General features: G+C 60.0%; 1 protein-coding gene across 3 annotated transcripts in view; it reads left to right on the top strand.

Moving 5' to 3' along the window:
- NFATC1 (nuclear factor of activated T cells 1) overlaps positions 1-27,863 on the top strand; it is a 90,471-nt gene that overhangs the window by 34,990 nt on the left and 27,618 nt on the right. For 2 of the 3 annotated variants that reach the window (XM_043889600.1, XM_043889601.1), the window contains exons 4-9: positions 330-532; positions 2,090-2,262; positions 3,897-4,037; positions 10,260-10,315; positions 16,305-16,437; positions 26,884-27,549. In XM_043889600.1, the coding sequence (XP_043745535.1) occupies positions 330-532; positions 2,090-2,262; positions 3,897-4,037; positions 10,260-10,315; positions 16,305-16,437; positions 26,884-27,549 (1,372 nt within the window). The remainder of the gene's footprint in view (positions 1-329; positions 533-2,089; positions 2,263-3,896; positions 4,038-10,259; positions 10,316-16,304; positions 16,438-26,883; positions 27,550-27,863) is intronic. The other variant, XM_043889602.1, reaches the window with a different exon arrangement.

Genomic DNA, 27,863 nt, shown 5'->3' with positions numbered 1-27,863 from the left:
CATCAGCTTTGGGCTTGGCCTCATGAGATGCTTGTGTCCACACGCGTGGGCAGAGGAGTGTCTGTGGACGAGGCCGTGGCCCGGAGACCCCGGCTCTCCTCCCCACCTGCCCCTCGTGGGGTCCCTGTTGCTGTCTTGAGGTGCAGGTGTGTATGGCCCTTGTGTGCACTCGTGTTCAAAGCCGACTCCAGAGCAGAGGCCCCAGACTTTGGGTCACGAGGTGTCCAGACCTTGGGCCACACACTTCCCTCTGAACCTGCCTCTTTGGGGAGCGAGGCGGGTCCCGGCGTGGGCGCGGCACTCATGGGCCACTGCTCCTCTGTCCACAGCTGCATGGCTACATGGAAAGCGAGCCGCTCACCCTGCAGCTCTTCATCGGCACGGCAGACGACCGGCTGCTGAGGCCGCACGCCTTCTACCAGGTGCACCGGATCACGGGCAAGACCGTGTCAACCACCAGCCACGAGGCCATCCTCTCCAACACCAAGGTCCTGGAAATCCCGCTGCTGCCGGAAAACAACATGCGTGCCATGTAAGCTCATCTGCGTGTCCGCGGGCCCTGCGTGTCCCAGGGGCTGGCCCTCGGAGGGAGAGGGAGTCCTCTCCTCACATTTCCAGTTTGCTCAACACCTCAGGAAACTTTACAAATATTTACGACGGCAGACTTGTTTCCTAGGGTTTTCATGTTGCCACTCAGTTCACAGCTGTGCGTGCCCCCTCCGTGTGCAAACGTGGCACCCACTTCTTTTTTTTAAACTTTTCATTTTGTATTGGGGTATAGCTGATTAACAGTGTTGTGATAATCTCAGGTGAACAGCAAAGGGACTCAGCCATACATACACATGAAGTCATTCTCGCCTAACTCCCCCCTACCCCCTCATGGCACCCTTTTCTTTCTGAAAGCTCTGTGAAAGCCAGAGGAGTGGTTAAAATGCTAATAATGTTGAAGCATTATGGAGACCAGCACGTCTGGGTCGTGTTTTCACTGAGGGTTTCTGCTGATGTGACCAGCTGGAATGTGCAGGTCAGGCCTGGCTCGTTGGCGTAGAGGTGACTCAGTTAGCAAGCTACAAAGTCATCTCAGGTCCAAGTGGGGTCCCTGTTTGTGGCCTCATTAACCGAGTGACCACAGTGTGCCCAGCCCTTCACTCCCGAGCTGCAAATGCGGCAGAGAAGGGACAGGGTTGTCCCTCTGGACTCACCTTCTCCTGGGGGCCTCTGGGTGCAGGATGGAGCCTCAACACCCTGTGTGTCTAGATCAACACGTAAGGCAGCAGTTCATTAACACAGGGTTCTTGGTGTGTCTGTGGGGGCAGCCTTGAAGCTGACTGTGCAGGGAGACAGCAGGTGAGAAGGCCCAGAGGCCAGGTGGGTTTGGGGTGTCCTCGGGCGAGACGGAGCCGGGGCCGTGGTTGGGGAGGGAGGGTGTGGGAAGCCACAGTGTGGGCTTGTGTGGGGTGTTGATCAGTCATTTGTAAGTAGCTCCTAAATCCTCTGTATTATAAACAAAATGAAAGCCTTCTCTCTGTGTTGGCTTTTCAGGGATTTGGGGGGATTCATTCAAAGTTTCCCAAGGACCAGGAATGCTGACAACTGGGAGACCCTGCTGGTCCCTCCAGCAGCTGCAGCTCTGACTCCAGTGGCTGCGTTCACTCCATGAAATACCCTTCAGCCTGGGGCTGCGCGGTCACCGTGGGCCAGGCTTCCCGCCACTCTGGGCTGGGCTGTGGTCCCGACCTGCAGGCCTCGTGCCGCCTCATCTCTGAGCTTCTGACAGAGGCAAGGGCTGGTTTCCATCTGACAAGTTGCCTGTGGATTGTTGTGCTGGAGGCTGGTGTTGGTTAGAATCATTAAGTTAAATGAAACTAGAGGAAATCACGTGAGGCCCTAGCAAATCCAGGATCCTGAGTTGAGGGGGGACACTCCCAGAATCTTGGGGAAGAAGGTTTTCAGAGCCCGCCTTGGGAGCCTTCCTTTGGGGCGTCCACACTTGCCCAGTGCGGCAGGGCCCTGAGCAAGTGGGGCTCTGCCTGCTTGAGACCAGGATGCGTGAAGGGCTGGGGGCTGAGGCGGCACTGTTGTCTCACAGCATCGACTGTGCCGGGATCCTGAAGCTCAGGAACTCCGACATCGAGCTGCGCAAGGGGGAGACGGACATCGGGAGAAAGAACACACGGGTGCGGCTGGTCTTCCGCGTCCACATCCCGCAGCCCAACGGCCGGACGCTGTCACTGCAGGTGGCCTCCAACCCCATTGAGTGCTGTGAGTGCCTCGCTCCCGCTGCCCCATGTCCAGGCCGAGGGCCAGTCCCCGCCGGACACTTCCCTTCCCACAGCCCACAGCATTCCGCCCCACCCCAGGGAGTGTGCTGTGTCGGGACCCCCATCCTCCGCAGGCCCACCGCCAGGGAGCGTCCTGGTTCATTCCTTTGTCTGATCTGAGCATCAGTCAGATATCAGTGATGGCCTCCCTCTGCCCTGTGGCCCCTCCCTCACGGCCCCCCTCTGCCCTGTGGCCCCTCCCTCACGGCCTTTCTCTGGCCCGCGGCCCCTCCCTCACGGCCCCCCTCTGGCCCGCGGCCCCTCCCTCACGGCCCCCCTCTGGCCCGCGGCCCCTCCCTCACGGCCTTTCTCTGGCCCGCGGCCCCTCCCTCACGGCCCCCCTCTGGCCCGCGGCCCCTCCCTCACGGCCCTACTCTGGCCCGCGGCCCCTCCCTCACGGCCCCCCTCTGCCCTGTGGCCCCTCCCTCACGGCCCCCCTCTGCCCTGTGGCCCCCCCTCACGGCCCCCCTCCGCCCTGTGGCCCCTCCCTCACGGCCCCCCTCCGCCCTGTGGCCCCTCCCTCACGGCCCCCCTCTGCCCTGTGGCCCCTCCCTCACGGCCCCCCTCTGCCCTGTGGACCCTCCCTCACGGCCCCCCTCTGGCCCGCGGCCCCTCCCTCACGGCCCCCCTCTGGCCCGCGACCCCTCCCTCACGGCCCCCCTCTGGCCCGCGGCCCCTCCCTCACGGCCCCCCTCTGGCCCGCGGCCCCTCCCTCACGGCCCCCCTCTGGCCCGCGGCCCCTCCCTCACGGCCCCCCTCTGGCCCGCGGCCCCTCCCTCACGGCCCCCCTCTGGCCCGCGGCCCCTCCCTCACGGCCCCCCTCTGCCACGTGGTCCCCTCCCCCACTCTTGCTGGACCCTCCTGTCCAGTCTCCAAATGTCCATCCCCAGGCCGTGAGCTCTGCTGCAGGTGGCTCCAGCTTTCTGCCCTGTGTTCCCTCCCCGTGAGAAGGAGCAGGCCCCTCATCTCAGGCCCTCTGGCTACTGGGGAGGGCTGTGTGAGGACCCCGGTCACTGGGGGCCATGTGAGGACCCTGGTCACTGAGGGGTTCGTGTGAGGACCCCGGTCACTGGGGGGCCTCGTGTGAGGACCCTGGTGACTAGGGGCCACAGAGTGTATCCTCATTGTTGCTGCTACACAGACCTCTGCCCTACATCCTGAGCTTGGCCGCCTGTGCGCTCAGCCCCTGAGAGCCCACCATGGACAGCCCTCCACATCTAACTTTAGCCTGGAGTGCCTTGCTCTGTGGGCCCCGCGCCCGGTTAGACCCAGGGATCGCCCTGTTGCTGCCGGCGGGCAGGCTGTGTCCCCCCTCACCTGCAGGACTCCCCACAGCTTCCCCAGGCCCTTCAAGGGTGATCACCCTAGCAGAATGCATTCACTCCCACGGAGTCACACACACATTCACAGGTGAATGCGCACGTTTCTCCACTTGGACCAGTCAGAGGTGTGCTTCCTTCCCTTTGACAATGGGTCGTGGGTGGACCAGCCGCCCAGGAGGGGCTGGGGGGGCGTGGGTGGACCGGCCCTCCCGGGAGGGGTCTCACTGGCTCACTTCTCGCCCCACCCCTGCAGCCCAGCGCTCGGCCCAGGAGCTGCCCCTCGTGGAGAAGCAGAGTGCGGCCAGCGGCCCCGTCCTTGGAGGGAAGAGGATGGTCCTGTCTGGCCACAACTTTCTGCAGGACTCCAAGGTCATTTTTGTGGAGAAAGCACCAGGTATTTCCTCTTAAAACCAGCATCAAGTGTTTGGCCATTGGCAGAGGTTGGCTGGCGGGAGAGGGTGCCATGCGCGGTCCTTCCCAGCATGGAGGAGGTCCCTCCCCGCGTGGAGGAGGGGAGGAGGGCCTCCCCACGTGGCTTCGAGGGGCTTTGGGTGTGGGGCCTGCGTCTGCCCGGCTAGCGGGTGCCTCCTCAGGGGATCCGACCAGCTCTTGCTGATCTTTGCCTTTTGCCTTTCTCAGAACCACAGACCATCCTAGGCAGGTATCCAGGTGTGCAGTGAGCACGGCAGCCATGGGGGACCCAGAGACCTTTCTGTGCCGCTCGTTCTGGTGGCACAGCACCCCGCGGTGCAGAGGGAAACACTGGTTGCTTTCAATGACGGTGGCCCCTGGGGCCACAGCCGCCCATGTGCGTGTGTGTGTGCACGCATGCACATGGACCTGTGTGTGTGCGTGTGGGTGTGTGCTTGCACGTGGACCTGTGTGTGTATGCTATGCTGCAGGTCTGAAGGGAAAGGGTCTCTGCTCTCTGGTGTCTGGGGAACCAGGTGACCAGCTTGTCATCGAGCTGCAGGATGGATGCAGGGCGTCAGGGGTAGGCGTGGGAGTAGGGCAGGGGGAAGCATGGCTCCTGCCCCAGGGCTGCCCGGCCCGGCCCAGCCCACATGCTCATAAGGGTGAGCATGTGGCCTCACCTATCTCACACCCTGGGGTGTGTTTGTAGAGCACGTTCCTTGTGGGGAGCTGGCCTGAGGGGGTCCCGCTGCCCACAGGCTGGGAGGGGGTGCCCGCAGGCCGGGTTCCAGGGCCAGTTGCCCAGCTGCTCCTCTGAGCCCCAGTCCAGCTCTTGAACCTAGAGCAGGGCCCCTGCTGCTCACCGCAAACCGCGGAGGCTCTCAGCCTCCATAATGGGGCTGATTTTGTACAGTCTGCAGGAAACTTAAGTGCCTCAGTCAAAACGGGCTTGAGAGTCTCTCACGTTGACTTGGTTCTGCCTGCACTATTGTGCCTGTGATTGGAAATTGTTTTACAGGAGGGAGAAGACCCGCCTCAGTACAGTGGTGGGGGAAGAATTCACATTACCAGAACGCCCCTCTTTGGAGGAGGTGAATTTTGAAATAATTTCAGCGTTTGTGTTCTAAATGTGTGCGTGGGCACCCCCTCCCAGCCTGTGGGTGGCGGGGTCCTCACCATGCTCGGAGATGTGTGTGGTGGGAGCCGGCCAGTGCCCCAGGCTGTTTCCTCGAGCGATCAGCCGTGACCTCGACCTGGGTGCCATGACCTCGACCTGGGTGCCATGACGGGACCATGAGGCGTCTCCCGATCTCCTCAGCTTATCGTGGACGGGGGCGGGCTCCTCGGTCACGGTGGCCTGGTCACGGGTCTCCACAGTGTCTGTCCGCTTGCAGCTGGGAGCTGAGTTCCCGGGCGCCTGGCTGTCGAGCTCACTGGGCTTCCCGGGCTCCCTGGCCCCCAGGCGGGCTCAGTGCCACTGCCACTCGCTGCCACACTGGCCTGTCCCCAGCCTGCTGTCTCTGCAGCAGTTCCATGTCTGGTGGGCAGAGGGCGAAAAACCAGTAAGTGGGTGGAGACCAGACGTCCCGCAAACACATGGTGCGTCATGAAAAGTGCGATGTAAACACACAGCTGTGTGTCCTGTCACATTGTGTCTGCATTTAAACAAAGTTGCTGGCACATTTGCACACACATCCATGCCAGTCCTGTGTGTCCAATGTGTATTCTTGGCCGAGCACACATGCTTCCTGACGGGCCTCAACAGTCACTGGGCTTTTCCTGGTTGACTTTTGGGCGAGAAACCACTAAAGTCAATTTAGACTGAAAGCCTGGTTATCCTCTAGGCTCCCAAGGAGGTGCCTGGTGTGCTAGAAAGTTCTGTCTTTAGCCGCTACTTGGAGGCAGCAAGGCCAGCATGCGAGTAGTGAGGCTGGTCCGGGAGCCGCTGGCCGTGGGCAGGAGCAGGACTGTGGCTGCCCTGTCGCACGTCAGACGCTGGGTGAGGTAGGTGTCTAGTCACCATGTCGCCTCAGCTGCTCTGAGCGGTGCTTGGAGTTTCTTAAGTGTTTCAGGATTCCTCCTGGCCAGGGCCAGCTATCACCTGTGCCCACCTCGTGTGACTGAGCAGGGTCCCGGAGGAGGATGGCCCTCAGGATGTGCGAGCAAAGGCCCCTCCCGTGGTCATGGGATCCCTCAAAAAGAGCTGTGAAGCAGCCGCTCTCATCTCTGAGATGTTCGTGTTCTCAGCTGCATTCGCAGTGGGACTCTCCAGAACCAACCTGCAGTTCTGCTCAGGGCTTAGTGTCCAGCAAGAAGCCACAGGGCCTTTCTTTCAAGGAGGACAGCTGTGGCCTCTGAGCCAGATGCCACCTCCCTCAGTGAACATCCCTGAGCGTGGGGCCTGGGACAGACTCACTGGGAGGCCTGGCAGGAGCAGGACGCTAAGATGCCCCCCCACCGTCTCCTGCTGGAGGTCAGGGGGCTCTGTTCAGACTTGTACACGAGGGATGTACTTGCACACATGTGCAAATATTAAAAAAATATAAAAAACATTTAAATACGAGAACACAGAGTGCACACATGAAGGGGGATCAGGAGAGACCAGGGATTTGGAGCTTGCATCGCCGTGAACGTTACCAGGTTCTCGATTGTGACGCTTATAGTTAGCGGTGTGCAGCCCAGCCTTTCCACGCGGTTCCTAGAAACCGTGTGAAGCTCAGCAGACCTCACCAGAGCTGGCAGCTTCGGCAGGCAATATGGTTTGCTGCAGCTTGTGCGTGGCTGGACATGGGTGTGGCCCCCAGGGTATCCTCAGTGGACACTGGGCCTCCTCAAGGCCCAGACTCGAGGGGGACCCCTTGGCACTGAGGCTCAGGCAGGTCCTATCTGCCCAGGCTCAGGGCTAAACCACCCAGGGTGAAGACTTGGAGAATCATTAGGTTCAGCGTGACCGCCAGCTACACGACCAGACCACCTTCCTGTCAGACCTCTTCACACCTATTATTAAGGTCCCAGACCCCACGTGGTCACAGACCCAGAAGAGAACATCACGTCCTCAGTCCTTGCAACAGAAGCAGGACTTGTTTCATGCAGGGAAGGCCTGCCACCCACCCAGGATTGACCATCAGGAAACAGCGCCGACCCTCAGTGGGTAGAAAGGAGCCGTGGCCAGGCTCCTCTGGTCCTCAGGAGGCTTTTTCTCTCTTTGGGCCTCGGAGCCAAGTGGTCCTTCCACGACCCTGAACTGAATGTTTTCAACAGTCTTGGGGGGTTGTGTTTCCCAAGTGCCTTCAATGAAGACGGCGGGCAGGCGGGGCCCTGCTGGGGTCAAGGGACCTGGCATCCTATTCCCAGCTCTGCCACCCGGCAAGGTCCTCAAGGAGTGTCCCGTGAGGGCATCAGAACATCACCCTCTGAGGGCCAGAGGGTGCCAGTCCTGCTTGTCGCTCGCTGTGGGCGGCGGTTGGTGTCACGCACGATGCCTCAGTGGGTCTGTGTGCAGCTCACGTGAGTACACACGTGTTCCTCCCCTGGGTGAGGGAGTGATCTTCCTTTACTCTAGAGGCACGTCTGCTTGTCCACCTGGGCGTCAGAGGCAGCACCCCCACCCTGGCCCCGTGGAGGGCTGGAAACCAGCAAGTTTCAGGCAGGGTCAGCTGCCAGGGACCCTCTGGCCTCCGTCCAGCGGGCCCGCTCGGTCCCCACCCTGCAGAGCATGGAGCAGGACGTGTGGCCGCGGCCCCTCCCAAGGCCTGGCTCCTCCCGCCGGGTGTGGCGGGGAAGCCTTTCCGATGACTCATGCTGCAGGGAATTCCCTAATGACTCGGAATATTTTTACTCCTGGGCTTGCACACAGTTTCCTACTGAGGAGGCCAGCAAGCTCCTGATAAGGCTGGAGCACAAAGGCCCATTCAGGCCCATGGCCTCCCTTCCCATAGGGGCTGCGGCTGCGTTCCACACCCGGTGGCCTCCCAGCAGCTTTGCAGACACGGACACCAGAGGCCTGGGGGCACTGGACCCAGGCCAGGGCAGTGCGAGGAGTCAGCAGTCAGCAGGGTGGGGGCCGCTGGGGAGCATCCCGTGTGGGGGTCCCACACAGCAGGCACCGGCCACCCTGGCTCCTACTCCGGCCTCCTCCTGGAGCAGGACTGCGTGTGCACTTCTGACCACAGAACAGAGACTGGGCCAGAGCACCCAGGCCAGGGTGAGGGACGCAGGAGCCCTGGGCCTATGAGCCGGACCTCAGTGGCCTGTCTGCCTCTCTTCTTTGCTCCGTGCTCATCTGTCTGTGGCTCCGGGATCTGTGCTTTCAGACACTGTGACAGGGCTATGAGCCTGTGCGGGTGGCCCGGCTGGTCGGCTTGCGGACGTGCTTGCATGATGGGACCACTGGACCCCAGGCCAGCACTGGACAGGATGGTGTCCCACGGCCCGCGAGGGCCTGGCGGGGAAGGCAACTCCTGCCATGCTTGTCCTCGGTGTGCACGCCTACCACCCACTCCATGCCCATGTTTCCTTTGATGGCTCTTCCACCTATGGACTTGCAGCCCGTTCCCGGGAGGCTGGGCTGGTCTCTGAACCCTCCTGGAGGGTGGGCAATGGACGCTGGATGAAGGGGTCTGTCAACCTCTATGGACTAGAGGTGAAGCAGTTGCAAGGCCTTGCCCTAGCTGTTCAGGTTTTAACATTTAACTGCTGTTTTGGGGGCAATGATGAGCTTTGTCATAAGAAAAACTGTTGTTTTCAAAAGGCACCAAGGACGTGGGAGGCTCGGTTACAAGAAGAGTCATTTTGGTTTCCTCAAACCAGTGGGGGTGGGTGGGGCCCAGTGGCACATCCACAGCGGGTCTGGGCTGCGCCGCGGGAGCCGTGTCCATGGTGCTTCGCATGGGCACCAGGGACCCTCTGCCGTTTATTGCCCAAGTTGGGGTCACTCCTTCCCTGAGCCCTGCCCTCATGGAAGCATCTGCTGCTTGTGGAATGCCGGCGCTTTTAAGGGCGGGGGTGTTCTTTCCGTCTCCTGTTGGTTTTTCCTAGAGGAGAGACGGATGCGGGTCCCCAGGCTCCAGCAGTGTTTGATCCCCTAGTGGGTGATCTGCTGGATGCTCCGCGCGGGCACTCGGCGTCCCGAGGGGCTGATGTGGACTGGCACGTCCAGGCTTCTCTGTGACTCACATTTCCTCTCTGCTCCGCCCTCCGCCCCTGCCCGGCCAGCACTGCGAGGGAGCAAAAGGCGATGCTGTCTAACTTATTTATAATTTAGTATTTGTAACACACACATTTCTTCTTGGAAAACAGAGAGAAAGCAAAAACTAGGCCCAGAACCATTACTAGATGTAATGATTCATTTGGGGAGTGACTTTATAAAAAAGCGCAACGAGGTCTGTGTACAGGAGATTGGCATCTGTTAATTCCAAATAACGACCAGGCCTTGTAGGCAAAGCATGCCTGCCAGAGGGGCTTCCTAGCACCGGGAACGTGGCTCCATCACCCCAGCCAGCGGGTCCCAGGCCTTGCTTCCCTCCAGGGCCTGGCCCGGGGACAATAAGCCCTTTCTTTCACGGGCACTGGAGCCTTTTCATTTTTTCAAACATGCAAACGGCCACGGGGTAAGGTTAAAAATACCTTGTGTTTTGCATTTCTGTGTCCTGATGTGGCAAAGAGTAGTCTCAGAGAGGATTTTCTTATTCAGCCCCCAGTTCCCCTGAGCAGGGCAGGACCCATGGCTCTAGGGCCACACTCATTAGAATAACTCTGCTCCCAAGACCCACGAGGGCTCTTCAGGCCCAGGTAATGAGGCCCCAGCTCCCACTCTGTGCACTTCACTCAGGCCCACATCCTAGATGATGGCCTTCCTACCGGGGTTGCCTGCGTTCCTCCTGGGTCACTCCCCCTTGGAGTGTAGACCCCTTCCAGGGCTGATGCTAGGGACGCTCAAGGGCTCCCCCTGCAGAGTGGGGGTCTCCAGACCCCCACTCCAGACCTGCAGTTAGGTCTGTTCGAGCTTCTCCCCTGGGGGCCTGGCATCCACTCTCTGGTTGGTCAGTCACGCAGGGACCCACCCCCCGTCAGCTGCTGCTGAGCCGGCCGGGCAAGTGTGGGTCCTCTCATCGCACGACTCCAATCTGCCTATGTCCAGGTGCAATTTGGGGGCCGCCCCGTCGGGACAGAATAACAAGACTTCCCGAACCCTTTCTTGCAGATGGCCACCACATCTGGGAGATGGAGGCAAAAACCGAAGGAGACCTGTGCAAGCCGGTGAGTGTAGGCCAGACAAGTGGCTGTGGGGGCAGGGGGAGTGGATAGACGGCCTCGGGGGCCACGGGCTCTCTGGGGGGACTCTTGACTTCAGAGGGGCTCCTGGCCCAAGGCGCATGGCTTCTGATTTGCAGTGAACCAGGGATGAGCATACAGAGAGAGTGAGGAGTAGAAATGGTTGTGTAGCGCAGGGAGCAGACAACGTGGACACGGGGTAACTGCAGAGAGCCAGGCATCGCCTGGGCTGCCCGCCCCCACCAGGTAGACCAGGTGCACGCACATGCCCAGAGCCTGCGGTCTCCTCTGGCCATTGTCACCAGGGACCCCAGACTCGCTGCCCTCTGGGAGGACCCCTTCTCCGGAGGCTGAGCCCTGCCCCTCACTGCCTGGCCATGCAGGCCCAGGGTTTCCGCCAGTGTCCTTGGTTCCTCATGGGCTGTTCTTCCAGCAGGACACAAGCTCAAGGTCAGATCTAAGTGCTGCTCCACCTGCTTGTCCTGCTGGCCCGGGTGACCTGCAGGCCCGAGGTCCGCTGTGCACACTCGCCCTCTGCAGGGCCCAGGGCCTGCCGGTGCCCATTTGTACACTCGGCCTCCGTGGTGTTTGTGGCTGCTCACACCTAAGGAAGAACTGGGGGGGCCTAAGGGAGAACCAGGAGCGGGGCCTGAGGGAGAACCAGGAGGGGGGCTGAGGGAGAACCAGGGGACCTGAGGGAGAACCGGGGTGGAGGGGCGGGGAGCAGAGGGAAAACCAGGAGCGGGGCCTGAGGGAGAACCAGGGGGCCTGAGGGAGAACCAGGAGGGGGGCCTGAGGGAGAACCAGGGGGCCTGAGGGAGATCCAGGGGGGGGGCCTGAGGGAGAACCAGGGGGCCTGAGGGAGATCCAGGGGGGGGGGCCTGAGGGAGATCCAGGGGGGGGGCCTGAGGGAGATCCAGGGGGGGGGCCTGAGGGAGATCCAGGGGGGGGGGCCTGAGGGAGAACCAGGGGGCCTGAGGGAGAACCAGGAGGGGGGCTGAGGGAGAACCAGGGGACCTGAGGGAGAACCAGGGGGCCTGGGGGAGAACCAGGGTGGAGGGTGGGGGAGCAGAGGGAAAACCCAGAGCGGGGCCTGAGGGAGAACTAGGAGGGCCTGAGGGAGAACTAGGAGGGCCTGAGGGAGAATCAGGGGGGCTGCTGAGGAAGAACCAGGGGGCCTGGGGGAGAACCAGGAGAGGGGCCTGAGGGAGAACCGGGGGTGGGGGGGGGAGCTGAGGGAGAACCAGGAGCAGGGCCTGAGGGAGAACCAGGAACGGGGCCTGAGGGAGAACCAGGGCAGGTGCTGAGGGAGAACCAGGGGGCCTGAGGAAGAACCGGGGTGGGGTGGGAGGAGTAGAGGGAAAACCAGGAGCGGGGCCTGAGGGAGAACCAGGGGGCCTGAGGGAGAACCAGGAGGGCCTGAGGGAGAATTAGGAGGGCCTGAGGGAGAACCAGGGGGCCTGAGAGAACTGGGGCAGGTGCTAAGGGAGAACCAGGGGACCTGAGGGAGAACCGGGGTGGTGGGGGGAGCTGAGGGAGAACCAGGGGGGCCTGAGGGAGAACCAGGGGGCCTGAGGGAGAACCGGGGCTGGGGAGCGGGAGGAGCTGAGGGAGAACCAGGAGTGGGGCCTGAGGGAGAACCAGGAGCAGGGCCTGAGGGAGAACCAGGAGCGGGGCCTGAGGGAGAACCAGGGGGGGTGCTGAGGGAGAACCAGGGGGCCTGAGGGAGAATCAGGAGGCCTGAGAGAGAACCAGGGGGCCTGAGGGAGACTGGTGCCTTCTTGGTGTGTTTTTGTCTGAAGTCGGCAGCAGCTTCTCCACTGACATGATGCGCCTTTCAGCCTGCGTCTTTGTTTTGTAAGAATGGCCAGCAGAGCAGCCCTGTGCTCTCACCCACACTCCCAGTCCTTGCCTTTTGGTTGGGGTGTGGAGACCGTGTGTCTGAAGTGTTTATTGATGGGTTGGAGGTGGACAGCACCTCCAAGTGTCTGTCTTCCTTTGTCCTCACAGAGCAGGAGGAACCTTCAGGTAACATAATGCACAGGCTGGCAAGTGATTTTTTTTGACTTTTTAAAAATTCTTTACATTTAAAAATTTAAATTTATTTATTTTAAATGAAAAAAGATGAATTTTTTTATGGATAAAAGGTACAATTCACAAAGAAGATAGACATTATAAACCATTAGACACCTAACAGCAAAGAAACAAAGATACATAAAGCAAAAGTCAGAAGAAATATAAGGGAAAAGAAAAAATATATAATCACTGTAAGACAGTAGCATTTCTCTGAGAATGTTTTATCAAGTGCAGAAAAAATAAGAATAAGAACATCTTGAATGAGGTAATAATTTAAATATAATAGATTTATATTTATTTTATATTACTCTTACATCCTACAGTGATTTTTTGAAGTTCAAAATTCCTCCAGTCTCTCTCCCTCGTCCCACTGGTCCCTCTTGATGGTGGCGTGTGGACGGTCCATTCCCGAGAGCATAGGCAGTGGCAGTCATTGTTCAAAGTCTCATTCATGATAAGGACTGAATTTTCTCCGTTGGCTGCAAGGTTTGCAGACGTGATCCTGGTGCCCTCTGCCCTGTGTCTGGAATCCCCTCCCTCCACACAGGTGGCTTCATCAGGAAGAAGCATCTTATTGTCGTTCAGCTGCTAAGTCGTGTCCAACTCTTTGCAACTCCGTGGACTGCAGCGTACCAGGCTTCCCTGTCCTTCACCAACTCCCAGAGCTTGCTCAAACTCCTGTCCATTGAGTGGATGATGCCATCCAGCCATCTCATCCTCTGTTACCTCCTTCTCTTTCTGCCTTCAGTCTTTCCCAACATCAGGGTCTTTTCCAGTGAGTCAGCTTTTTGCATCAGGTGGCCAAAGTACTGGAGCTTCAGCTTCAGCATCCAGTCCTTCCAATGAATATTCAGGGTCGATTTCCTGTTGGATTGACTGGTTTGATCTCCTTGCTCTCCAAGGGACTCTCAAGAGTCTTCTCCAGCACCATAATTTGAAAGCATCAATTCTTTGGCGCTCAGCCTTTTTTATGGTCCAGCTCTCACATCCATACATGACCACCCCAAGCATCTTTACCTGTGACTTTAGCTTCCTTTTCCAAGCACTGCTCCATTTACAGAAACCTTTCCAAATGGTGTCAAGGGAAACCTTTCCTCCCAGGCCCAGGGAGGACACCTGTATCCCCCTGTCACCCCCCCCCCCCAGGGTGTCCAGGCCTCTACCTCACACACTGCCTTACGGCTCCTCCTGGTTCCCTTGGAGAAGTGTTGCTGGCATAGGAACTCCACTTCTGGACAAGGACTCTAGGCCCCATAGGCCCCGCAGTTACAGAGGTGAGCCATGGGTTTACCATGACCAACACCAGCTGCTGGCAGTCACCCCGAAACAGAGGCCCTTGGCTCCAGGTTCCAGCCCCACTGTAGGCCCAAGTCCTCTGCCCCCAGGCCACCCACCCCTTCTCCCTGGGCAGGAAGGAGAGGCCAGCAGAAACTGTGCATTTTTGGCATCGAAATAATTCCGCCAAGTTGCATGTTCAGATTTTCCGTTGTTGGGTTTCCTTTTCCACTGTGAACAGTGCATATTTTAAAGAAAACTTAACCATTATCAGTCGTGTGTTCTGAGAGAAAAGCATGTGAACAGCAATGTGCTTCAGGTTTACGGTTTCACCTTTCTTATCTCTTAAATGAAGTTTACTTTCATATATTTCTTCTAATTATGAAAGAGTGCCATATTCATTGTGGAAACTTGGAAGATATTAACAAAGTATAAAAAGGAAAACGCCTAGTGAAATTTCAGTGGGATGTGGCCACCATTAACATGTGGGCGTATTTCCTTCCACCCTTTTCCTGTCATGGGCGTGTATCTACACGCACACACACATACATACACATTATACATTTCAACAAGGCTGGGTGGCACTGTGTGTGTGGTTTATGTATGACCTTCAACAGTGTATACAGTTGGTATGTATCTACACACACACACATACATACATACTATACGTTTCAACAAGGTTGAGTGGCACTATATGTATGGTTTATGTGTAACCATGAGCAGTGTAGACAGTGGGCATGTATCTACATAACACATGTACATACACATTATACATTTCAACAAGGCTGGGTGGCACTGTGTGTGTGGTTTATATACAACCATGAGCAGTGTAGACAGTGGGTTTTCTCAAAGTAAGTGGCATGGAGGTGCTGAGTGCCATTTGGACCCCTCGCCCTGGTGCTGGAGAGACAGGTTTCCCTTCTGACCTCTACCCTCACTGCGCATTTAGTGCTTCATCATGATTTAATAACCTGTCCAGCGTATCAGTCTATGCCCACATCTAAATACAGTCCTCCAGTCACTTGGAACAAAGAGCACCCGACCCCCCGACGTGGAACCTGCTGAAGGTTCCTTGCCCCACTGGGCATGTCCCGGTGTGTCTCTGCAGCCATTCCTGCGTCCCAGTCTAGTTCTGGTCTCGACTTGAGCAACCCCTGTACCTTTCTGGCTCTTGTCCTCCTTTCTGCTGTTGACTCCGATGTCTTCCGTCATTGAGCACCAGCTGTGTGCGCGATGCCAGCATTACCTGCAGTCCCCTCCTCAGACCACCACCCTGAGGAGCATCTTCCTTGTCCTTTCCCCTGTGCCAGTGGTGGAGCGAAGACTTGGAGATGTCAGAGCCTGGGCTGAAGCGCAGGCCTGTCCAGCCCGAGTCGGGCTCCTGGACATGGGCTGCAGGGCTGGGACACAGACTTGGCAGAGGTGCAGCCCCGGCAGGGGTCTGACTGAGCACACATGCCCTTGCAGGGTCACCCACCCTTTGCTCCACTGGCTCTGTCTTGTTCCAAATGGGATGAAGTTATTAAAACAACAGAAATGCACTTTCTGACCCACATGTGGTCCCAGGAGACAGAGCCCAGAGCAGGCTGCAGGCCTGGTCCTGCCACCCCCTCCCCGCCCCACCAACCAGATGCCCTTAGCAGACTGTGCCTCATGTTTTCACCTGTGAAGGAAAGAGTTGCCCTGAAGTTCTCACTTTTCTTTTTAAACATTCTTAAGATTTCATTATTAACTGGATTGAATCAATTTTGCTGTTGATTAGGTAATAGGCTACAACAACTCTTAAAAAAAAAAGTGATGCCACGGATTTTTCTTCTACATTTTCCTCTTGTTAACTGAAATCGTATGATAAAAATAATTGAAGAAACCTTTTAGGATGTGAAATCTTGCCCTACCCGACCCCCAAAATCAGGGCCCCTCTTTGGTGCTGAGGCTGGGCCCTTGTGTAGATGGCTGGGCACCTGAGCAAGTGGACCCTCCCTGCTTCCTTCCCAACACACGCTGGCCCCGCCCCAGTGACTCCTCTGTGTATCTGTACTTGAAAGGGGGCAGTTTTGTGCAGATGTTGCTGATCTTTAATTTAAAACCTGGAAGGGTAACAACAGCTTCCATAAACCCTTGGTCCATCATGCCTGCCAGTCCACCTTCCCATCCCCGTCCATTCTTGGGGTCGTGGCTCGGGCTTTGGGCCATTGGCACAGAGTGTCTCCAGGGGGCACTTGCTCTGGGTCTCTGCTGCCAGTTACCTGGACAGGTGCTCCTGACTCCACCTGCAAGTCAGTGCCTGGGGGCTATTTAGTTTCCTGCAGGTCATGCTTGGGTCTGGGGGCAGAAAGGCATGGGGTCCTGCCCAGTGGCTGGTCCCCTCTTGGCACCTGTGCTCAGGGCTTCTCTCCTGGACTCAGTCGGCGGCATCTTAGATGAAGCCCCCGCCTCCTCCCCGGACGCTCCCCTCAGCCCTCTCTGGGCTCTGGCCGTGCAGGAGCCCCGGGCCTCAGGCTCTCGGGCCAGCCTCTCCAGGGAGAAACCTGCGCCTCTCACTCTCGGGGGCGGGGGGTGGGTTGCTGGGTGTGTCCCTGGCTTGTGAGTTGCTCACTGCCCTCGCCCACCTCTTTCTGTCTAGAACTCACTGGTGGTGGAAATCCCGCCTTTCCGCAACCAGAGGATAACCAGCCCTGTGCAGGTCAACTTCTACGTCTGCAACGGGAAGAGGAAGCGGAGCCAGTACCAGCACTTCACCTACCTGCCTGCCAATGGTAACGCTCTCTTTCTAACCGTAAATGCTGCCAACGAACCCACAGGGTACTTTTCCTAAAAGAAAATCAGGGACCCTGATGTTTCAGTCGCTTCAAACCGTGTGGTCGCGCTGTGGGCCCGGCCATCATGTCCTGTTAGCAAGATCTCGTCGTTGGTTCCTTCCAAACAGAAGTGGAGCTTTTGGTGTGCTTTCCTTCATTACTGTGGGAGTGGGGCTGCATTTGGGGGTGATTACTGATCCTTTGGAGGCTGCTTGCTGATGTGAAACCGCCAAGGGGGCAAGAAGGTGCAGCTATTTTGTTCTCAGAAGCTGATGAGGTGGCCTCGGCATGAGTTAAATTCTCGAGATGCTAAAGGTGGAAATGCAAGTAGCTGTCATGATTTTGCAGGTGCTTGAGAAATAAACCTGAGGCCTGAGGCTGGTGACTGGCGTGGTCATTCACTAACATGATGGTTCCGTCCCCAAGCTGACGTCCCACATAAAACTCTCAGCTGGAAAATTGCCTCTCCCCTTGACCAGGAGGCTCTCACCCCCAAACACCCTTTGTTGTTGTTCAGTCGCTCAGTCGTGTCCGACTCTTTGCGACCCCGTGGACTGCAGCATGCCAGGCCTCCCTGTCCACCATCACCCGCAGTTTGCTCAAGTTCATGTCCATTGAGTTGGTGATGCTATTTCACCAAACACCCTTTACTTGAGTAAAAACACCTTGTTCACATGGTCCATTCACACACTTTGAGGGTGGTTTCTCGTTCTGAAAAGGCCTGTTTGCACCTGTTCCACGTTCCAGGCTAGTTTCTTAAGGAGAGCAACACTGTTGCTTCACCCCTGAACTCCTAGGCAGTTGTTTCCCAGCAGAGCTCAGCCCTGCAGCCTGGTGCCCTGGCCCCTGCCACCTCCTCCGGGCAGGCAGGTCTGTGTCCAGAGAGGACCTAGTCATGATTCTGTTGTGTCATGTACACGCAGCTGTTAGACTGTGGCTTTTGTTCTGAAGACTTGAGAGATCCCTATAATCTAAGAGGGAAATCACATACTTAGAACTAATTGCAAAAGCAGCTATATCCTTATGAAGATATTTTTAGAGGCTTCAGTTTTCTGTAAATGTGAAACCCTCTGTGTTACAATAGACTAGGTGACAGAAAGCCCTAGAAAACCTGTTTGGCCATCAGACAGTAGAATTAACTGTTTTCCGGGAAACCAGTAGCCAAGGCTTTCCAGGTTTGAATAACGTGGTTTTGCTGTAAAGTCACCGTGTCACAAGCGTGCCCATGGACAGAGCCACAGGAACACGTGCTGCCGTGGGCCTGTGCGCGAGGAGAACATCTGCCCTCCTGCCCTGGGCCCGTCTGCACATCTGTGGTCAGTACTGGGAGCACTGTCACCCAGTCAGGGGTGTCACCCAGGTCAAGTCCTGCCTGCTGTTGGACACAGTACTGCAGCCCTGGTGGCAGAAATACTCAGCGTTGACTTGAAAATGTAACAATCATGTCCTAATTAAAATTCAAGTATGGTTGATTAAAAATTGAATGTTATAAAGAAAAATCACTTTCTGAAACAGTTTAGAAACTGGTTCGAACATCGTTTCCTACATTTCACTCCAGGTTCACCTCCCACTAACACAGATGCTCCAGTGTTCGTGGGGCCTGTGCGAGAGCCAGGCCGCCTTTCAGATGGGGGTACTGAGGCCCCCAAAGAGATGTTGCTGAGGTCGTGGGCGGGGCTGACTTGGGGCCCCCATCTCCCCCTCCCTGTAGCCATCGTTCAGTCCTGCAGGCCCCTCCACCAGCCCCTGCTCCACACCCCTTCACCCCTATGTCTGCCCAGAATGCCCCCTTCAGCTGGTGACCCTGCTCCACCCGCAAATTCTCTGTCCATCCGTCTGTCCATCCAGAGCACGGCCGTGTGGCCTGGTCTCCCTTCACATCTCTCCTGGACATTTGCTTCATCCCCAGAGGCCAAGGGGGCCATGCCACCTGCCCCTGGAGCTCAGCCCTGCCCACCTTCCTGAGTGGTCTCCATGCCCCAAGGGGCTGTGATCACAGACACCCCACTGAACTGCAGGTTCCCTGTGAGCAGCCCCCAGGCAGCCCGGACTCCTTAGCAAATCACAGGAGCCATCCCTATATGTGTGGTATTTTTCCTTTTCAAAAAAATAAAATAAATGCATGAATTAAAAAACAGAATTCAAGTTTCCAGTTTTGGGTTTGGTGTTCTTACGATTGTCACTGCCTCCTTCAGCTTCAGGCTGAGTCTTCCCAACAGTGGTGCTGCTGAGGGGGGCGGGCGGGCAGAGCCCCACATCCCCACTCCTTCCCCACATCTTGTCTCAACCCTGCCCTCACCCCTGGAAGCCTTGACCACAGGGAAACCCACCGCAGCCCCCTGCCCCCTGCCGTCCGCCACATCACGTTAGCATCAGCTCTTCAGCCTAGAAGGGAGTCCTGGCTGCTGGCCTGCGTGGGGCCCAGGCAGTTTGGTTCCCTTCCCTGGTGGCTCAGACGCTAAGAATCCACCTGCAATGCTGGAGACCTGGGTTCAATCCCTAGGTCAGAAAGATCCCTGGAGGCCACTCCAGTGTTCTGGCCTGAAGGGCTACAGTTCATGGGGTCGCAAACAGTCGGACACGCCTGAGTGACTTTCGCTTTCATTTTCTTTCCCTCGTGGGGAGGAGTCTCCAGCTGTGGTGGGACACTCAGGGCAAGCAGAGTGGGCAGGGCTGGGCTCTGTGCAGGCTCTGGGTGAAGGTCAAGGGCAGAGCAGAGCAGACATCCGGGTGCTTGTGCTGCAGACACACCGTGTGCGGCCGGGGCGTTTCCCTCTGGTTGGCCACCGTCTGGGTTTAACTCGCAGTCTTCTGAAAGGAAGCATGCAGTCTCTGGGGTAACTGAGCTGAAGACCCTAGTCCTGTCATGGGACTGAGACCCTCTGGGGAACAGGGACGGTCCTGAAGTTCCCATGCACCAGCCGTGTTAAAGATGCAAAGCAGCCTGCCTGTAGGGGGCGGCCCCTGAGTCTGGGGGATGGTGGTGTCCACTTTAGCTATGTCCCAGGGGCTTGCGTTCTTGGCGATGCCTGGTACCCCTTGGACAGGCAGCCTGCACGCAGGGAAGAAGCCCAGCTAATGACCGCAGGATCACAGAAGGAAGTCTGCGTGCTACTGAGTTGAGAGTCCAGCAGAGCCTGGGGTCTAGAGATACTGTCTCTCCATCTGAGATGCTTCTAGCTGTTCCCCAGACTGCCAGCCATGGTGCTCAGCCCCCTGCCTACCTGTTGCTCAGGCCATGAGGGTCCTTGAGCTTCGCCGGGATTTCGAGAAAGCCCTGGGGACACTCAGGCGCCCACGTGGCCTCCGCCGACAGAGAAGCCAAGGGCCTGAGGCCGAGGGTCGCACAGTTGCTGGGTTCAGGTCAGCCGGGTGGCCGGGACTGGTGGCCAGAGTCACAGGCAGGCAGCCAACCCACCCAGGCCGTCAGTGCTGCGACCTTGCCTCACAGCCAGCTCTGGGCTGACCTTTCCACTGGGCGCCTGGCTCGTCTTTCCCTGAGTTCATGGCACTGACATTCCATCCTGAGTACTGACCTCCCAGAAGCCAGTATGCACACCCGGCAGTGACCGAAGAAGGCGCCTGGCTCCCGAGCTTCAGGGGCCGCCCCCAGGCCACCCTCTGACCACTCCTGTGAGCCGGGCCTTGCGGGCGCCCACTCTTCAGCATCCCCTCAGGTCGCAGATCCCAGTGGGCCCCCACGTCCCCTCCCACCCTGTGTCACAGCTGTGTCTTCATGGCCTTGACCGCAGGGAGCCGTGCCTCTGATCCTGAGACACGTGTGTGCACAGGCCATGTCGCTTGCTTGGAGCAGCTGTGTCCAGAGCTCACTGAAGCCAGGGCTTCAGTCTGTCTCCGTCCTTCGCCCTGCAGGCCCTGGGCTGAGCTTTCTCACCTTGTCTCCCGTGGGAACGGGGGGCCCAAGAGACGGTGCAGGTAGACCTCTGTCCACACCAGGGCCCGGCTGGCCTCGCCTCATCTCAGAGGACCCGTTGGCCTCCCGGCCAGGCAGGTGCTACAGCATTCCCCCCATGCAGGCGGAGGGCCAGGGGTGTCCGTCCTGGGCCTACAGCCCCTAAACTTCTGCCCGAAGGCTGAGTGGAGCTGCATGGGGCCGGGTGCAGGTGGGAGAGTGGTGGGGGGAGAGCCGCTGTGGTTGGTGGCCTGGCCAGTCCTGGAAGCTTGCAAGTCAGCTCAGCCGTGTGGCCGGGGTGCCGTGTGGGGTGGGGGCTCGTGCGGGCATCTGGCTAGGCTTCTCCTGCTGTTATTAAACCCCAGCTTTGTGGGCTCCCTCACAGCTCCAGCCGGGGATGAGGGATCCCTGTTTCCAGCTCTTTCCACGTTAAACCTGCCGCACAGGGGAGCTGGGAGCTGGCCTCCTGTGTGTCCAGGGCCTGCTGCCGGCCCCGGAGGGACGAGTTGGGGGAGGGGGCTTGGACACTCCTTGCTGTGGGTTTGGCCTGCGTGCCACTGGCCTTGGTGTCTGGACCTGGTGGTGGAGAGCCCAGGTGTTTGGTGGGGACTGGAGACTGTTCACCTGTAAAGGCCTTCACGGGGTCAGCACCTTCGGCTGTCTTGACCGCCGACTGCTTCAGGCTGCTGCCCGGCCTCAACTCTGCAGGGAGGGGTCTGAGCTTAGAACGGAGTAAGGATGGGGGAGGGTGAATCGGGGGCTTGAACTGGTAGGAACGAACGTGGGCGCCCTTTCCGTGGGGTTCTGGGCCAGGAGCCCAGCACAACCACACCAGGCCTCCCCTGCAGAGACCGTCACACACGGCGGAACGAGGGGGTGGAGGGTGGACACCGAGGGCCACCAGCCACCAAAACCTGAGGTGGCCTGACTCAGGCATGAGGCCGGGCCCCCAGGCACAACCTCGTGGAGCGACTTGGCAACTCCTGGTCCCAACGAGGCGCTCAAGCAGAGGTCACCCCAGGCCGGCCCCTGGGCCCTGAAAGAGTCACAGCCCCTGACGCACAGTTGCCTGGACCAAATGGGGGAGGGTGAGCCATGGTCCTTCTGACGCAGCTTTCGCGGCACCAGGTAAAACCCAAAAGCGACCCGCTTGTTGGTTTGTTTGGTCTGTTCTGCCCGCCATCTGTCGTCAGCCCAATCAGGGGAGTCGGATCCCCAGGCCGGGTCGACCCAGCAGGGCCATCGCCATGGACGGCCAGGCCACCTCGCGGCTCACACCCCACATGTCTGCCTTAGAGCTGTGAAGCCAGTCCATATCAGCGTGCCTGAGCCTGCGGTCGCTCCGTCTCTTGGGGTCCCCTTGATGCTCCTGCAGAGCTGCCAGGCAGCACCCCCAGGATGGCTGGGGAGACCCGGAGAGGATGGGCCTCCTGCCCCATTGGGCTTGGCTGGAGCTCCTGGCAGCATGGACCTGAGGTCTCAGCGCCTGCCGCGGTTGTGAGGTTCCCGCGCCGAGCCGGGAGCTTGTCCTCTGGGACCCGGGACCTGGCACAGGTGTGTGGGGAGGCCAGAGCTTGTCTGCAGAGGAGGAAATGTTGCTCTTGCCATTGTGGGCTCGAGTCCCCTTGTCCTCTGGTCTGGCCGCCCACCCCCACGGTTCCCTTCTGCCCTGTACGCGGACAGAGGTGCCCGCCCACCGAGGCTGGCAGTTCAGGCAGCTCCCCTGCCCACGATTCCTGCCTCAGAAACCATGCCCTGAAGTTATCCTGTGGGTGTCTGTGTTCACGGCTCGAATGTCATGTAACAAACAGAAGACAGTTTGGGCTTTGCTCTCTGGGTGGACAGCCTCTCCTGTGCAGGTGGGGCCCTGGGAGGGCTCACGGAGCGTCCTCACCACAGGGTGGGCTCACGCCCGTGCTGCCCTCAGGAGGCTCTGCAGGCGCAGGGGCGGCATCTCCAAGAGGTCCCAGCCCGCCTGGGGAGGCTGCAGTCAGCTCAGGTGCTGGGGGTGCCAGATCGGGGGGGGGGGGGGGGCGGGCTGGTCCACCTGGCTCACAGACGCCTCTGCCTCACTGTGTCCCCTGTGTCCCCCCAGTGTCCCCCTCACTGTGCCCCCCTCCCTATGTCCCCCTCCCTCTGTCCCCCATGTCCCCCTCACTGTGTCCCCTGTGTCCCCCCAGTGTCCCCCTCACTGTGCCCCCCTCCTTATGTCCCCCTCCCTCTGTCCCCCATGTCCCCTCACTGTGTCCCCTGTGTCCCCCCAGTGTCCCCCTCACTGTGCCCCCCTCCCTATGTCCCCCTCCCTCTGTCCCCCATGTCCCCCTCACTGTGTTCCCGTGTCCCCCCAGTGTCCCCCTCACTGTGCCCCCCTCCCTGTGTCCCCCATGTCCCCCTCACTGTGCGTCCCCTCACTATGTTCCCATGTCCCCGTCTCCCTCTCCCTGTGTCCCCCTCACTGTGCCTCCCTCCCTGTCTCTGTGTCCCCCCAGTGTGTCCCCCCTGTGTCCCCCAATGTCCCCCTCTCCCCCTCCGTCTCCCCCTCACTGTGCCCCATGTCCCCTGTGTCCCCTCACTGTGTCCCCATGCGTCCCCCAGGTCAATGCACAGTGAGACCCTCTCTCTGGACCACGGCCCCACGGCATCGGTGCTCTCCTCTCACTGACCCGCCTCCTCTCTGCTGTCTGCCTCCAGACACCATCCCCAGGCTTGGGGTCTCGCCGCCCAGCACCCGTGTGGGGCAGGTCCGCTGGCAGCAGCCCTTGGGCTGTGGGTCAGCCCGACCCCGGCTCCTCCTGCGCAGTGGAAACCGTGCTTGTGGGGCCCTCGGTCCCCTCCTAGCTGGACGTCACCTGACCGGGGGGACCATGCCGCTGGCAGGTGCTTCCAGGGCCGAGCCCACCCACCCACGTGCGGTGTGGACGCTGGCCATACTCCCGGGTCCGTCCGTCAGGAGAGCGCCTCTTCTCTGCCTCCGTCACTCTTCTTGTCCATTCATCTCTGTCTGGATGCCGAGCCAGGTGTCCTGAGGAGAGCGGGCAGGTATGCCAGGACCCCGCATCTGCCGCACGCTGCCTGGAAGTGCCCCCTGGGCTGACTCACTGGGTTCTGTCTCAGTCACTGTCCCGGGACCGTGCGGAGCCCCCAGGGTGGGCAGCGGGGGGGTCATCTCCTTAAGTACACAGGAGTTTCTTCCCAAAGGGTGCCATCGAGATGGCCTTGTGCTGGGGCTTCAGGGTGGGGGCGACCCCGGTGTGCAGACATGGGAATACGTCTGAGCGAGGAGGCCCCGCTCGGCCGGGTCACCGAGGAGCTGGAGCCGGGGGCTGCGGGTGCGGGGGCGCAACCTGGGTCACGTCCACCCAGTGTGGTGGGGACTCAGGAACCCCACAGGCTCACGACCTGACGCCAGTGCCCGTGGCTGCATAGACACCCACCACCAGCCCTGGTGGTGGGCCCACCACGAGGCAGGCAGACCAACCACGGCATTTCCCCACAGCACCTCCAGAGCAGGTGGGGCGGGTGGGGGGCTGGTTAAAGTGTTCGAGGGGCACCTGAGGAAGGAGGTAAGCCCGCCCTGGTGCCAGGCTGAGGACCTGGCGCGGGAGGGAAGCCCCGAAGGCGTTGGCTTAACCTGCCAGACGTGCCACTCTGAGGCCCCAAGCCCTGCAAGCGTAACCGGAGCCATCCGGGCCACGCGTGCACCGGAGCAGCCGCCGGGCTTGTCAGGTGATTTCAGCACCAGTGCTGCCCGGTCGGAAGGCCCCGCCCCAGCACACCCCCTGCCAGTTCCGATTGTCCTGCTGCCTCGCTTGCTCGGCAGTATGGTCCACGGAGCCACGGCCTGGAGCCTGGACCACCCCAGGCAGGCAGCCGGCTCCCGGGGTGGCCTCGCCCACGCAGGAGCCGCCTCACACCGGGCTTCTAAGCGGGCAGCAGGCCGGCGCATCGCGGGTTCTGTGACCCGTGGGACTGGCACCTCCGTCAAGGCACCTGGCCCGCTCTTCCCACCGCCTCGCTGGGATGTGGGGCTCAGGGCAGGAGCTCCAGTCAGGAGGCACGCAGGGCTCAGACCCAGTTGAGACGTCTCCTGAAGTGGCTTCCACGTGGGGCCCCAGGCTGGGGGAATGGTGCTTACTGCAGAAGCCCTGGACTGTGGGCGCCGCTGACCACAGGCATGCAGATTGGGGGGGAGGGGTTGCCTCTGAAAGTGGTTCTGCGCACGCGCTCGGACATGGGGCCCATGGGCACACCAAACCTTGGGGACCCAGCCTGGACTCGGAACAGTCCTGGGCCCAGCGCGTGCCCACCCCTGGGGCTGGCAGTCTCTGCATCGGGCTGCGTCCAGGTGGGGAAGTAGCACACCCGCTTGGGAGGGGTGGGACTTGCAGACTCACCTACGGGCCGTGGGAGACCCGCCAGAAGGAGGGACACGGAGTCTTGGGAAACCCGCATCCACAGGGCTGCAGGAGACCTGCAAGAAGGAGGAGACGGGAGTCATGGGAAACCCACACCCATGGGACCATGGAAGACCCTCAGGAAGGGGGACACAGAGTCATGGGAAACCCACACCCGCGGGACCACGGGAGACACGTACCCATGGGAGACCCACAGGGCTGCTGCGGGAACCAGGACCTGCGGGTGTTTCCCGACGTGCGATCCAACCAGGACAGCTGGCCCTTCTCCGTGTCTGACTGGCAGCCAGTGAGGCATCCCTGAATCCTGCCCCGTGGCGTCTGGAGCCCCTCACACAGAGCTCTGGCCAACTATGCACTCGAGAGAGAAGTCTCTTGCCCAGCAAAGGACCGCGAGTGCGGCGTGGGCACCGGGCAGGCCAGGGCTGCAGGAGTCGGCCTGGCGGACGGAGAACGACCAGCACCGGGAGTGAGGATGCCTGCCGTGCCCACACCTGCCATGCTGGACACGTCCTGTCCAAGGATGCCGGGACACCACAGCTTTCCACCCGACGTGACTTTGGGGATGTGAGTGACCACCCTGGCTCTGCCTGCAGGAGGCTGCACGGTGGCCATCACCTGCTGTGCTTCTCCCCAGCCTTCCAGCTGCAGCACTGCCTGGGGACCCGGTGCCTCCCTGCCCGCACAGGCGGGAAAAACAGAAACAGGGCTGGGGATGGGGCACAGGGAGGGCAAGACCGAAGGGAATGACTCTGCTGGGCATCCCGGGTACAAGCCGGGACCTGGCAACACTGAGTGGGGTCACGCGCTCTCACGTCAGTGTCCCCGGGTCCCAGCCATGCAGCCACGGCGCTGCCCAGGCGCGCTGTGGATGGGCTTCGGGAAAGCCAGTCCTGGTCCTCCAGACTGCTGTGGGTTGCAGGCACCAGCCATAACAGAGAACAGATGTGCACCCGCACCGGCTCGAGACTGTGTTACAACAAAGCTGCGTCTGAGAGAGGACCTTTATTTACTTAAGGCGGAGGCTGGGTGCGTGGAGGCCCACGGGCTGGGATGGTGAGGGGCGTTTCCTCCGCGCGGCCCACCCCGCCACCTGGAGGCCAGCAGCACACACACGAAGAGGCGAAGACGTGATCAGGAGGGTCTGGTGACAGCTTGCTGTCCTTCCTCTGTCCGCGCACGGCAGCGCCAGGCATCTGTTGTGAATTCAAGTGTGCTGTCGCCAGTTGCTCTCTGGGGAACGCAGCCATCAGGGTGTCCCTTGTGAGCGTGTGCGTAAGAGGCAGCAACCAAGGAGAAATGAGACACAGGAAGTGAGCGGGCGGGTGGGGTGGCCGCAGTGGAGCCCAGCCCACCACAGACCCCAGGGCACGGGGCTCAGCGCCCTCGGGACCTGGTCAGGCCCACAGCCTGGAGGGAAGGAACGGACCGTCCATCGCCTGTGGTGCCACTTCCCAGCCTGGCTTTCCGTACCCTGGGGGTACCCAGAGGCACTGCAAAGGACCCTGTGACCACAGTCATGCATTTTCCCCTGGGAATGAAGCCGTGCGCGGGAAGGAGGGCTGGCATTCTTGCTGGTGTAAAAGCATTTCCTTGTCTAGCGAAGGCTTCTCTCCTGCAGCAAATGGACACTCGCCTTTTCTGTTGGATTTTTACTGACCTCTGAGTGCCATCTTACTCTCTACTCAAGTTCACCCCATGTCAGACATTTATCAGATAGGATGTCGGTAGCAGCAGAAACGCAGTAGTACATCCAAGTTAAAATTTTCACTTTGATTGCTACAAATCCACAGGCCCTTGGGTCCAGGCTTCTGCTGCAGCTCGCAGATGGGTTTTTATAGCACATTAGTGCCGCAGGAGAGTCCAAGGAAAACAGTGCTCTCGGCCTGAGAACCAGCTGCAGCTCTCCCGAGCCGATGACTCACGCCCTCGTTTTAATTGGGTGGGAGAACCAGGCAGGAGACACACAGGGACTCAGTCAGAGCACTGTTTGTTTTCGGAGGGTATCCTAGCCACAAGCCCGCCCCGGCGCTCCCATCCGCAGCTCATGTTTATTTAATTTTTTTTTCCTCCTCGCAGTTCCAATCATAAAAACGGAGCCCAGCGATGATTACGAGCCTGCCCTCACCTGTGGACCAATGAGCCAGGGCCTGAGCCCACTCCCCAAGCCTTGCTACGGCCAGCCGCTCGCCCTGCCACCCGACCCGGGCGCCTGCCTCATGCCCGGCTTCCCGCCCCGTCCGCAGGGCAGCGCCAGCCCCGAGCTCCACGACCTCTCCTGCGCCCCTTATGGCTCGGCAACAGCCGGCCCTGGCCACAGCCCCCTCGGACTTCCGAGGCAAGTCGGCGGGGTCCTCGCCAGCCAGGAGGCGCTGAGACCCTCGGGCGTGCCTCCCGGGCCCCCCCAGCCGCCGCCTCCCACTCTGCTGCAGCCACAGGTGAGTCCGACGTCGAGCGGTAGCTGCTCCCCGGGGTGCCAGCCAGCGCTCTGTCCCCACAGCCCCTCCTCTCCGCTGCCGCCCGGGACCCGAGAGCCGACCCGCCTGCAGTCCTGTGGCCCAGCGCGCCCCTGCGGGACGGGCCACCAGCAGCACCAGCCACCCGAGGTTCCGAGCAGCGAGCCCACCACCGCCCGGCCCCCGCCGCCGCCCGAGGTGCGTGAGGACAGTAATCGTAGTCTGGCCCCCATTCCCGTAACGGTCAAGCGAGAGCCTCAGGAGCTGGACCCGCTCGACCTGGACGACGGTAAGTGCCCGCCGCAGCAGGCGCACGCCCAGCCCTGGGCTGAGGGGCCCCGGCCTGGAGCGTGCCCACTGCCCTGGGAGTGTGCCTGGCGTGTGTCACGCCAGAAGGTCCCGGCGGTCAGCAGTGCCACTGCTGGCCAGTGGGGGATGCCATCCCTGCCCAGCGGCTGCCTGTGCTGTGCATCCTGGGGGCACGTGGTCCCTGTGGCGATGTCAGCTGTGCTGACCATAGTCCCTAGAACACGGCCTCCACCAGCTGAGATGTCCCGTGAGGACAAGAGGCCTCCTTGGACTTGGCTGTGGGCCTTGCTTGTT

Source organism: Cervus elaphus, chromosome 27 (assembly GCF_910594005.1).
Source record: "Cervus elaphus chromosome 27, mCerEla1.1, whole genome shotgun sequence".
NCBI lineage: Eukaryota > Metazoa > Chordata > Mammalia > Artiodactyla > Cervidae > Cervus > Cervus elaphus.
The sequence above is the reverse complement of the archived record's forward strand: the minus strand, read 5'-3'. Positions and strand labels throughout refer to the sequence as shown.